At 33.9% G+C, this 13,090-nt stretch overlaps 1 protein-coding gene across 3 annotated transcripts in view; it reads left to right on the plus strand.

The window, feature by feature from the left end:
* Positions 1-13,090, plus strand: part of VPS13A (vacuolar protein sorting 13 homolog A) — a 282,305-nt gene that overhangs the window by 229,442 nt on the left and 39,773 nt on the right. For all 3 annotated transcript variants that reach the window (XM_086415617.1, XM_086415618.1, XM_086415619.1), the window contains 10 exons: positions 678-747; positions 1,635-1,740; positions 4,127-4,240; positions 5,541-5,686; positions 7,049-7,130; positions 8,681-8,794; positions 9,894-9,969; positions 10,057-10,220; positions 10,527-10,572; positions 10,675-10,798. In XM_086415617.1, coding sequence (XP_086271743.1) covers positions 678-747; positions 1,635-1,740; positions 4,127-4,240; positions 5,541-5,686; positions 7,049-7,130; positions 8,681-8,794; positions 9,894-9,969; positions 10,057-10,220; positions 10,527-10,572; positions 10,675-10,798 — 1,042 coding nt within the window. The remainder of the gene's footprint in view (positions 1-677; positions 748-1,634; positions 1,741-4,126; positions 4,241-5,540; positions 5,687-7,048; positions 7,131-8,680; positions 8,795-9,893; positions 9,970-10,056; positions 10,221-10,526; positions 10,573-10,674; positions 10,799-13,090) is intronic.

The following is a 13,090-nucleotide window of genomic DNA, read 5'->3' on the forward strand; positions in this document are numbered from 1 at the left end:
TTTGAATCAGTTCTAATGAGATGGATGAAACTGGAACCTATTATACAGAGTGAAGTAAGCCAGAAAGAAAAACACCAATACAGTATACTAACGCATATATATGGAATTTCGAAACATCGTAACAATAACCCTGTGTACGAGACAGCAAAAGAGACAGTGATGTATAGATCAGTCTTATGGACTCTGTGGGAGAGGGAGAGGGTGGGGAGATTTGGGAGAATGGCATTGAAACATGTATAATATCATGTATGAAACGAGTCGCCAGTCCAGGTTCGATGCATGATACTGGATGCTTGGGGCTGGTGCACTGGGATGACCCAGAGGGAGGGTATGGGGAGGGAGGAGGGAGGAGGGTTCAGGATGGGGAACACAGGTATACCTGTGGCGGATTCATTTTGATATTTGGCAAAACTAATACAATATTGTAAAGTTTAAAAATAAAAAAAAAATAAAAAAGGTTCAGTTAACCTAAAAGTGAATACAGATAATTAAAAAAAACAATCCTGCAGTCTGAAATTAAGACTGTGGTAGATCTTACAAATATCAGTAATTTTAATTCATACTTATGATTTAATACATAATTTAAGTGTCCATTGTGGTGTGTATTAAATTACAAGAAAATGCTTATCTTTTGTTTAAAGCATCATTAGATTAATCATATTTGTTAACCTTTACAGCACCAAAACCCTTTACTGATGTCAGTATTGTCATGAGATCTGCAGGACATTCGCAGATATCACGTATTAAGTAAGTGTCTTAATATGTTTATTTTGTGTACATTTAAAGCACAGTGTTTTGTTTAAATATGTGAGCTAATTGTACTCTTAAATAAATTTTAGATGAGTCAAAGATTTAAGAGTAAAATGTTAAATTAGAAAGGTCATAGAAAAAATCAATTATTTCATAATCTTGAGAAGTCAGAAGGCTTCAAATGAATTATACATAGATATTAATAATAGTCATTTCTGAATTATGTGTATTTTATTACTTTCTTTTTTATTTGTTTTCTCTGTTGTCTATCATTACTGCATACTGTTTTATAAACAAGAAAGAAAATAGTATATTCAAATTCAGTCACCACCCATTTCAAAAAACAGAACAGTGACAGAAGCATCCATCTACGTATCACTCCCATATTTCTTGTTTCCTCCACCCTATCACCAAGATAAATACTGTTTTTATTCCCTTTTAAAAATACTGGTTTATTATTTATGTGTAGCTAAACATTATGCTTCTTACTTTGCCAAAAGTTGTGCTAATTAAATTTTTTTCGAACTGTAAATATATGCCTTGGGCTTGCTTTTTCTATTCAAATTTTTACTAAAATTAATTTATTTTGTTGTATATAGCTATAGAGTTTATTATCACTTGTATGTCATATTTCCTTGTGTTACTTTGTGCCAGTTTACTTATCAATTTTCTCTTTGTAGGCATTTTCACATTTTGAATTTGTTTCTATTATGAACAGTGTTGGCATTATGTTTTTAATTCATTTACCTAGAAAGTCTTAAGTGTCAATGTTTTAATATATGTCTTATATTTTTTCTTTTATAATTTTGTTAATTCAGTTAATCGATAATTTTTAAATGTTTTACCTTGTTTTACCTTAAAATGTTTTACCTTGCTATTTATAGGTATTTCAAAGTGTTGATCCAAGAAATGGATCTCAGGTTAGATCTTGGATTTGTCTATGCTGTATCAGAACTTATGACACCAGCTGAAGTCACTGAAAAAACAGAGGTGAGACTTAAAATAGTAGCATTGATTTAGGGAAAGAGGGGGACTTTAGAAAACAATGATAACACTATACATTCTTAAATGTATTAACATGTTTTTAAAAGTTAAAAAAATTTTATTCTGCTACCATGGTTCTACGTTGGTGGAAATCACATACTCAAATGATAGAAGTTGGAAGCAAGACAGCTAACCTTCTGAAGATAAGGTAACAAATAAGAGGAAAAGTTTTAAACCAGTAAAAGAGGAAGAGGATAATCAGTCATGTTTACATCACTTATTTCTTCCTATTTTATTTTCCTGTGTTACTTTTGTGTTGATTGATAATTTAGAAATTTGGATATGATCAGGATATTTGATGAGAAAAGAGATAAGGAAAATAAATATAATATGTTCTTTGTAACTGATAGATGATAAAATTACGATTGTTAGGTGGATAAGAGATGTTTTATTTTTCAGCTGTTCTTTTAGAAAGAATTTTGAAGATAAAACAAACTACAGTTTACCTTTGAACAATGTGGGGGTGATGGGCACCAACCCTGTTCTCAGTTGAAAATCTGTGTATAATGTATATTTGGCCCTGTGCACACCTAGTTCCTCCATATCCAAGGGTCTGCATCCAGGGAGTCACACAACTGAGGATTGTATAGTACCGTAGTATTTAGCATGGGGTGGGGGGAAGGGAACATGTATAAGTAGATCCTTGTACTTCAAATCTCTGTTGTTCAAGGGTCAGTTGTACACAGATAAAGACAAGGAAATTATACCTTTTTTCCTTTTAATAACAGTTCATCGAGCTATAGTTCACATACTATACATTTTACCCAATTAAATTGTTAGTTTGGTAGTTTTTAGTATATTCAGAATTATGCAACCATCACCACTGATTCTAGAACATTTTCTTCACCCCTGAAAGAAAACTGCCTGAGCCTTATGCAAACACTAATGTACTTTCTATGGATTTTCTTATTACAGATATTTAGTATAAATGGAATCATACACTATATAGTGCTCTTTGATGTATTTCCTTTGATTTAGCATAATGCTTTTGAGGTTCATCCATGTTGTAGCATGTATCAGATTCCTTTTTATGGCCAAGTAATATTCGGCTGTATAGATACACCACATTTTGTTTCTCCATTCATCAGTTAGTAGACATTAGGGTTGTTTGTACAATTTGGCTATTATGAATAATGGTGCTGTGAGTATTTTTGTACAAGTTTTTATGTGGACATATGTTTTCAGTTCTCTTGGGTATTTACCTAGGAGTGAAATTGCTGGGAAGTTAGTAGCTCTGTTTAATAATTTCAAGACTTCTAGACAGTTGTCCATAGTTACTGCATCATTTTATACTCTTCAGCAGAATATATGAAGATTCTGATTTCATCAGATCTCACTAATACTTGTAATTGTCTGTCCTTTTAATTCAAGCTGTCCTAGTAGGTGTGAAGTAGTATATATCACTGTGGTTTTGATTTGCATTTATCTAATGAGTAATTATGTTGGATACTTTTGATTTGGTAATTTGTTAATTGACTGCTTGCATATCTGCTATGGAGAAATGTCTGCTCAAATTTTTTGCCTGTTATTTAATGGGTTTGTTTTTTAATTGAATTGTAAAAGTTCTTTATGTATTTTGAATGCAAGCCCCATCCATGTCTGATATATGATTTGCAAATATCTTCTCTAATTCTTTATGTTGTGTTTCACTTTCTATTTGTCTTTTGAAGCACAGAAGCTTTTGATGTTACTGAAGTCCAAAATATTTTTTCTTTTGTTGCTCATGTATTTGGTGTCATTTCTAAGACTCCTTTGCCAAATCCAAAGTTAAAAGATTTAGCCCTGTGTTCTAAGCATTTTAAACTTTAAGTTCTTAAAATTAGGTGTTTCATTCATATTGAGTTAATTTCTGTATATGGTATAATTAAGAGTCTGACGTCAGTAAATTATGAAATTGAGAAGTATGAATATTGGTATTTAGTTCTTTTTCAAGATTGTTTTGGCTATTTTCGATCCCTTTGCAGTTCCATATGAATTGTAGAATCAGCTTGCCTTCTTCAGAGAAGTCATGTAGGGTTCTGATAGTGATTACATTGGATGTACAGATCAACTTGGAAGAGGTGCCATCTTAACAGTATTAAGTCTTCCAACCCTTGAACATGGGATGTTTTCCATTTATGTAGATCTTCATTTTCTTTCAAGAGAGTTTTTATCATTTGAGTATACGTTTTATACTTCTTTTTGCTAAATTTGAGTATTTTATTCTTTTTATAGTATTGTGAACAAAATTGTTATCATAATCTCATTTTTGTTTTTTCCATTGCAAATGTATTGGCTTAATACTTACACAGATATATTCCTTAAGTTTTTAATATTTTATGTCCCTTTATAGGTTGAGCTTTTTCATAAAGACATAGAAGCTTTCCAAGAAGAATATAAAATAGTCTCATTAGTAGATTCATCACAAGTCAGTCTCTATGAATACTTTCATATATCTCCTATCAAGGTAGGGGGAAAATAAAAGTCATTTTTATTATCCTTGGTAATCTAGTTAATAGCAAATTGATTTGATCAGTTTTGGGGAATATAGCATTTCAGTTCTGTTCTTTGATAGTATATAAATTCTGCAACTTCACCATTCAAATATAAGTTAGAAAGGAATGATACTTTTAATTTTTATTTATTTTTATACTCTTTTATATGTGAAAGCCACCTATAGTATTTGTTTATATGTTTACATTTGACCTAACATTATGTTCATTTACTATCTATTAAAGTGTTGACTGATAATTTTCAAACTTTTATATATGATATTAAAGTTTCAAATAATTTTATAAAATAACCTTGATTTAAAAACTGAAGATTGAACGGAACTAAAAGTAAGTTCTTAACATAAAATTTCTATGAGTTGCATAATATCTAAAGAAAATTGCTGTATAACTGTGTACACCATGCTGATCTTCTCTGTAGCTGAAAGACTAAAGAATCTGCCTGCAATGCAGGAAACCGAGGTTTGATCCCTGGGCCAGAAGATCCTCTGGAGAAGGGAATGGTAATCCACTCCAGTATTCTTGCCCGGAGAAATCCCATGGAAAGAGGAGCCTGGTGGGCTACAGTCCATGGGATCACATTGTCAAACACAACTGAGTGACTTCTATATATATGTATACACACACACACACACACATATATGCATATAATATAAAAATGTTTTTAACTGGCTTCACCATGCTTCCCTGGTGGCTCAGATGGTAAAGCGTCTGCCTGCAATGCGGGAGGTTCGATCCATGGTTTGGGAAGATCCCCTGGAGAAGGAAATGGCAACCCACTCCAGTACTCTTGCCTGGAAAATTCCATGGACAGAAGAGCCTGGTAGGCTACAGCCCATGGGGTCACAAAGAGTTGGACATGACTGAGCTACTTCACTTTCTTTCACCATGATAACTTAATTCTAATAGTTGAAACATTCAACTTGGAGAAATTTTGGAGATATTTGAGTTATTTTCCACAACTTCAACTTCTAGATTGTTACTGTTACTAAAAATTTATAAAGATTAATATTTTCCTAGGTTTACCAAAAGAATTGGATTGAGCTAAATAACATACATTACATTGTTGGATTTAAAATTTTTAAAGGTGCTGTTTAGATTTTAAATTCCTTTAACATTCCACTTATTAATTATATCAAAATTAATATCTAGGTTATTTGAAATCTTATGTATGGTATAGTAAATTTAGAATGAGATTGAATTTTAAGAGTTATTATGAAGAAAGTGATTTAAATATTTATCTCTTTATTTCTTTAGTTGCATTTAAGTGTTTCACTGAGTTCAGGTGGTGAAGAACCGAAAGATTCAGAACAGCATGAAGGACTGATGGCAATTCGTTCTTTACATCTTTTGCTGAAGAGTATTGGTGCCACTCTCACAGATGTACAAGATGTAGTTTTTAAGTATGTTTATAATTCAAATCTATAAATTGACAAAAAGCCCATTTTTATATTTACTTTAAAATTTTGTAAGTAAAAAAGTATGTAAATTCCAGATCAAAGGCTAAATATAATTTAATATATTGCCTTAACTATTAAATAGCAGAGTAATTATTAAAAAATTTCCTTAATACAGAGGGACAGAGACTTCCCTGGTGGTCCAGTGGTTAAAACTCCAAGCTCCTACTGTAGGGGGAGAGGGTTTGAATCCTGGTCCAGAGATTCCATACACCATATGGCATGGTTGAAAAAAGAAAAAAAGAGGCTGTGCAAGTTTATGTGTTACGCAATGCCTTTTTTACTTAGGCAAGGATCCCTAAGAAGATGTATATACTCAAAGATGTGATGTGTAGTGCTTTTAAAGATGCTACTTTAAGGCCTATGGTATCAAGACTCTTTAAAGCATATGTAACTAGGAGAAAATGAATACTATGATAGCAGAAATGAAGGAATCTGTTTAAATGGTACAGTCAAGAATTTATACTTTAATGTGTCATAATGTAAGCTATTGAAGTATCTGACCAGAGACTCAGAGTCTGAGTGGAGTCTATAGATGAGAATGACCTTTGCAGATAGCACCTAGAACTGTTATTAAGAATAGTAGTAAGAATCAAGAAAAAAACTAAAGAAAAAAAAAAAAGAACAGTAGTAAGAATCAGTGAGTCCAAAGTGGTAACTGTAAATCTAGATAAAAGGAAATAGTCAAAGTAAAAAACATAGATTTGCAGACATGAAAAATTGGATGAGATTTCTAATCTTGCTGCTGTCCTGTCCTTAGCATGAAAGAAAGGAAGTGTCAGTCACTCAATTATGTCCGACTCTTTGTGACCCCATGGACTATAGCCTTAGCATAAAACTTCCCAACTAGTGGATCCAGGTATATGCTGTGAACAGGTTATAAATAAAATGATGGTGAGGGCTTCCATGTGGCTCAGTGATAAAGAATCCCTCTGCCTACGGAGGAGATGTGGGTTTGATCTCTGGGTTGGGAAGATCCTCTGGAGGAGGAAATGGCAACCTGCTAGTATTCTTGATAGAAAAATCCCACAAATAGAGGAGTCTGGTGGGCCATAGTCCATGGAGTTGCAAAGAGCTGGACGTGACAGAGGACACACATACAAACTTAGGGTGATTCTTCAGCTGTCAGCTAATCAGGGAAAACCTGCAACAATTGAATCCTGGCCATTCTTGAGCAATTTCTATTTGTCTCAGTGAATCAAGCATTTTCTGTGTAGGTCACAGTAGGACAGAATTGAGAAGTGCAGTTCATGTTCATGAGTGAGACCCATATGCATTTTTATGTTTTTTGTTGTGTTTTCTTTTTAGGCTAGCATTTTTTGAACTCAATTATCAGTTCCATACAACAGCTGAACTACAGTCTGAAGTAATAAGACACTATTCAAAGCAGGTTTGTCTGAGATTATTTTACAGAGGGACAGACTGATATAAAATAGTGAAACCACATATGTAATATATAATTTAGATTTGGCAAGTAAATGAATAGCCATTTTCAAAATTTTAGAACTTGGTTTTTCTCCTCAGGATTGTGGAAAGAAATTAAGCCCTACTACCATTTCAGATTTTACCTTTACTTTTAGTCTTTGACAGAAATCTTCCTGGATCAGTGTGAACTAGATATAAATCTTTAAATGGTAATTAACTGACTAACTCACTTCACTTACTTAAAAAAAAATAGGTCAAGGGGAACTATTTATCAGTAAGTAACTGAACACAGGATATTTTTAATGTAATTGTTTAGTCAAGCTAGATATTTATTGGATTTTTCTCCATCTCTAAGGAGTCCTATATTTTATGGTATAACTTACAGAGCATTAGGATAACTGTTGTATGGTGGACAGATCACTGAGCATGACTTAAGAAATCTGGGTTTACATTATGGAGAACAGTGTGGAGATTCCTTAAAAAACTGGAAATAGAACTGCCATATGTCTCAGCAATCCCACTGCTGGGAATACACACCAAGAGAACCAGAACTGAGCCCCAGTGTTCATCGCAGCACTGTTTACAATAGGTAGGATATGGAAGCAACTTAGATGTCCATTGGCAGATGAATGGATAAGAAAGTTGTGGTACATATACACAATGGAATATTACTCAGCTATAAAAAGGAACGCATTTGAGTCAGTTCTAATGAGGTGGATGAAACTGGCACCTATTATACAGAGTGAAGTAAGTCAGAAAGAAAAACACCAATACAGTGTATTAATGCGTATATATGAAATTTAGAAAGATAGTAAGCATGACCCTTATGCAAGACAGCAAAAGAGACACAGATGCAAAGAACAGACTTTTGGACTCTGTGGGAGAAGGCAAGGGTGGGATGATTTGAGAGAATAGCATTGAAACATGTGTATTGCCATATGTGAAATAGATGACCAGTCCAAGTTTGATGCATGAAACAGGGCAGTCAAAGCCAGTGCACTGGGACAACCCAGGGGGATGGGATGAGGAGGGAGGGGGGTTTGGGACAGGGGGACAGATGTACACCTGTGGCTGATTCATGTCAATGTGTGGCAAAAACCACTACAGTACTGTAAATTAATTAGCCTCCAATTAAAATAAATATTTTTTTTTAAAAAAAGAAAGAAATCTGGGTTTGGATCTCAGTTTTACTGTCTATATGACTCAGCATCATTTGACCTGTGTGCTTCTGTAGTATATAAAATGGTGGCAGTAATAACAACTGTCGCACATAGTTGTAAAAGTATTTTGAATATTCCAAAACTCTATGTAAACAGGTCATATTATTTCTCATATTCTAATACCAAATTGCTTTTTTAAACTAAGACTAGTGATGAATAAGGTGATATGGGATAGTTTGAAATTGCTGGTGAGAATGTTAGCCTGAAAAAAAAACTAGATATGTGTACTAAATGTAAGGAAAAAAATATTAACTCTGATTATCTGATTTGACTAATGTTTATATTTCATTTTTAGGCCATTAAACAGATGTACGTACTCATTCTTGGACTTGATGTTTTGGGAAATCCCTTTGGCTTGATAAGAGAATTTTCTGAAGGTGTAGAAGCATTTTTTTATGAACCTTACCAGGTAATATAGTTAATCTTGTACAATACATGACACTAATCCTTTTGAATAAATAATTCATTCCATTAGCAGATAGAAGTTGCTATATATAAAACAGATGATCAACAAGTTCCTAATGTATATATCACAGGGAAGTATATTCAATATCCTGTAAAAAACCATAATGGGAAGAGTATGAAGAAGTATATACACACACACACAAATATGTATAACTGAATCACTTTAGTGTATACTGGTAACCAACACAACATTGTAAATGAACTATACTTCAATTAAAAATAGTGAGAATAATGCACCCCAATCGTTAACTTGAGTTGTAGGTGTAAATAGATTTTTGAAAACAACAAAAGGACATTATTTTGAAGCAATGGTAAGAGGTTTTGCAAAATCTTGGAGGAAATGTTTACCTTTTCCTTCAAAACTTAAGACTTTACTAAGAAATACCAAATTTTAAGTGATCTGTTGGAATATTAAAAGTGGATAAAGTTTACACTATAGTAGAATCAAGATTCCCATGGACATGCAGTCTTGCTTTGCACAGTGGTATGGGACAGTAAAAATAACCACGTAAGCTGACAGTGTGCGAAGCAATCTTGATACTCAGTGGCAGAAATTATGATTGGTCTATGTCCCTTAAAAATTCCTGTCAAAACATTCAAAACTCTCCCACTTTGACTTTTAAACATAGAGGATAATGAAAAATAAAATACATTTGATATTTATTTTGTACACTGTAACCTAAAACATTAGAAATACTAAGAATTAAAGTGTTTTTATTTCTTTTTCTGAAAATTTTTCAAGAGTAGTTTGTGGTTACCTTCTCATATATAGCTTATAATCCATGTAAGCATCTTTTGTACACTTTGGTGAATAGTCATATTTCTTTCTAAGTTTGGATCAACTTCCAGCACTTTATCCTTTGTACTTCAAAAGTCATGAAATATCTGAGAATTCTGTTAATGTGAAGTTTTCTTCTGATGTCACTTCTCTAGGACATCTTTATTCTTTTTGTCACTACTGCCTTCCTTGTATATTCTTTTTTAAATTTACCTTTAAAAGTAACAGTAACTTTATTTACTGTTGTTATATTTTGACCCTTTAGGGAGCCATCCAGGGTCCTGAAGAGTTTGTGGAAGGAATGGCACTAGGACTGAAAGCACTAGTTGGTGGAGCTGTTGGTAAGAAACAGAATGCCCACCAAGGATCATTATGCTAGAAAGTAAGGATATGTTTGGTTTTTACTAAAGGTGTTATACTTTTGCCAGGTGGACTAGCTGGTGCTGCCTCCAAAATCACCAGTGCTATGGCTAAAGGGGTGGCAGCTATGACTATGGATGAAGACTACCAACAGAAGAGAAGAGAAGCCATGAATAAGCAACCAGCTGGTCTTAGGGAAGGCATCACTCGTGGAGGAAAAGGCCTAGTTTCTGTAAGAAATTTCCCATAGTTGTGAACATTTGAGGAATATCTTTTAAAGCCACATTCTATGAGAAAGGAAATAGAAAACTTGCATTCACTCAAATATTATTTGGATGTTAGAGGAGCAGTGGGTTGTCATATATAAAAAAATGTCAGTAGCCTTCAAAATACTCTGTTTAAATAGAATATGTAGGAAATACATTAATTCTTGTGGCATCTAGAAAGCAGAATTCTGCATTTCTTTTGTAAGCCAGACTTGGTTCTTCAAAATATCACATCAAATTATTGTAAATTTTCATTTGTGCTTTTCCTCTAGGGTTTTGTAAGTGGCATAACAGGAATTGTTACAAAACCAATCAAAGGTGAGTATAATAATTCTTTTGGGTGATATATATATTTCATGAATTAATTCCATTTTCATTCTTAATCCAGTTGTCAAAACCTCTTGTCTTTTTTCTTTCCAGGAGCTCAGAAAGAAGGAGCAACTGGTTTCTTTAAAGGTGTTGGGAAAGGTTTAGTTGGAGCAGTGACAAGGCCAACTGGAGGCATCATAGACATGGCTAGCAGTACATTTCAGGGAATAAAAAGGTAAATTCTCCTGATGTAAAATGCTTCAACCAAGAGAAATGAGGTAAATCTGTTTGACCCAAGGCACTTAACTATGAACCCAATAATAACAGTAAGTTGGATCTGATCTTCCTAATTGCTTTTGATACTTTTTTGCATTGCATCATTTCAGCTTCAGTTCTGCTTTATTCATCATTCATTCCCAGCAGCCTTGGGAGGAAAGGTTTGGCAAATTCAACTTTTTACTTACTTTGATTGAAATACTTTACAATAATGTAATTCTATACATTAGTTATAAAATTAGCAAATGTAATACTCTAATTCCTTTTCTGAGAAATAATGACTTTTTATATTCCTCATGCAAACTCAGCTTGTGTTCATACCTTTTTTATGATTTAATTTGCTGTGAACTATTAGATCTTTTCTGTTTCTCTTCACTTGTGCAAATAATTTTAAAACATGTTCTTTTTTCCTCCAAATTAAATTTATTATAAGACTAAAATTTAGTAGTTACATTATTGCTGCCTCTATTCTACAAGTTTGTAATATAAAACAATTTATTAAATTCATGCTAATGAATTTAACTTAAAACCTAACTTACATAGTTAGTGGGTGAATATCTCCCTGATCTTTTTTCTTTTGTATTATCTTTCACGTTCTGTTCTATAGGAATAATCATTGTCATTAAGTGAGCTGCTCCTTTTAAGTCAATATTTCATACTATTACCATGATTCAGTATTTACTGTTTTAGTTTAAAGTTAAGATTAGAAAAAAGCCTCAGTTTCTTCTGCCTATAACTTTGGTTTCACAAATATAATTATTGAATCATAGTCATCAGATGAGATTCATGACATTGTACAGGAGACAGGGATCAAGACCATGCCCATGGAAAAGAAATGCAAAAAAGCAAAATGGCTGTCTGGGGAGGCCTTACAAATAGCTGTGAAAAGAAGAGAAGCGAAAGGCAAAGGAGAAAAGGAAAGATATAAACATCTGAATTCAGAGTTCCAAAGAATAGCAAGAAGAGATAAGAAAGCCTTCTTCAGCAATCAATGCAAAGAAATAGAGGAAAACAACAGAATAGGAAAGACTAGGGATCTCTTCAAGAAAATCAGAGATACCAAAGGAACATTTTATGCAAAGATGGGCTCGATAAAGGACAGAAATGGTATGGACCTAACAGAAGCAGAAGATATTAAGAAGAGATAACAAGAATAAACAGAAGAACTGTACAAAAAAGATCTTCACGACCAAGATAATCACGATGGTGTGATCACTCAGCTAGAGCCAGACATCCTGGAATGTGAAGTCAAGTGGGCCTTAGAAAGCATCACTACGAACAAAGCTAGTGGAGGTGATGGAATTCCAGTTGAGCTATTCCAAATCCTGAAAGATGATGCTGTGAAAGTGCTGCACTCAATATGCCAGCAAATTTGGAAACTCAGCAGTGGCCACAGGACTGGAAAAGGTCAGTTTTCATTCCAATCCCAAAGAAAGGCAATGCCAAATAATGCTCAAACTACTGCACAATTGCACTCATCTCACACGCTAGTAAAGTAATACTCAAAATTCTCCAAAGCCAGGCTTCAGCAATATGTGAACCGTGAACTTCCAGATGTTCAAGCTGGTTTTAGAAAAGGCAGAGGAACCAGAGATCAAATAGCCAACATCCGCTGGATCATGGAAAAAGCAAGAGAGTTCCAGAAATCTATCTATTTCTGCTTTATTGACTATGCCAAAGCCTTTGACTGTGTGGATCACAATAAACTATGGAAAATTAGGAAAGAGATGGGAATACAAGACCACCTGATCTGCCTCTTGAGAAATTTGTATGCAGGTCAGGAAGTAACAGTTAGAACTGGACATGGAATAACAGACTGGTTCCAAATAGGAAAAGGAGTACGTCAAGGCTGTATATTGTCACCCTGTTTATTTAACTTATATGCAGAGTACATCATGAGAAACACTGGACTAGAAGAAACACAGGCTGGAATCAAGATTGCCGGGAGAAATATCAATAACCTCACATATGCAGATGACACCACCCTTATGGCAGAAAGTGAAGAGGAACTCAAAAGCCTCTTGATGAAAGTGAAAGTGGAGAGTGAAAAAGTTGGCTTAAAGCTCAACATTCAGAAAACGAAAATCATGGCATCTGGTCCCATCATTTCATGGGAAATAGATGGGGAAACAGTGGAAACAGTGTCAGACTTTATTTTTCTGGGCTCCAAAATCACTGCAGATGGGGACTGCAGCCATGAAATTAAAAGACGCTTACTCCTTGGAAGGAAAGTTATGACCAACCTAGATAG

Source organism: Bos grunniens, chromosome 8, assembly GCF_055505025.1.
Source record: "Bos grunniens cultivar Pamir isolate PY7600 chromosome 8, Bosgru_T2T1.0, whole genome shotgun sequence".
In the NCBI taxonomy this organism is placed as follows: domain Eukaryota; kingdom Metazoa; phylum Chordata; class Mammalia; order Artiodactyla; family Bovidae; genus Bos; species Bos grunniens.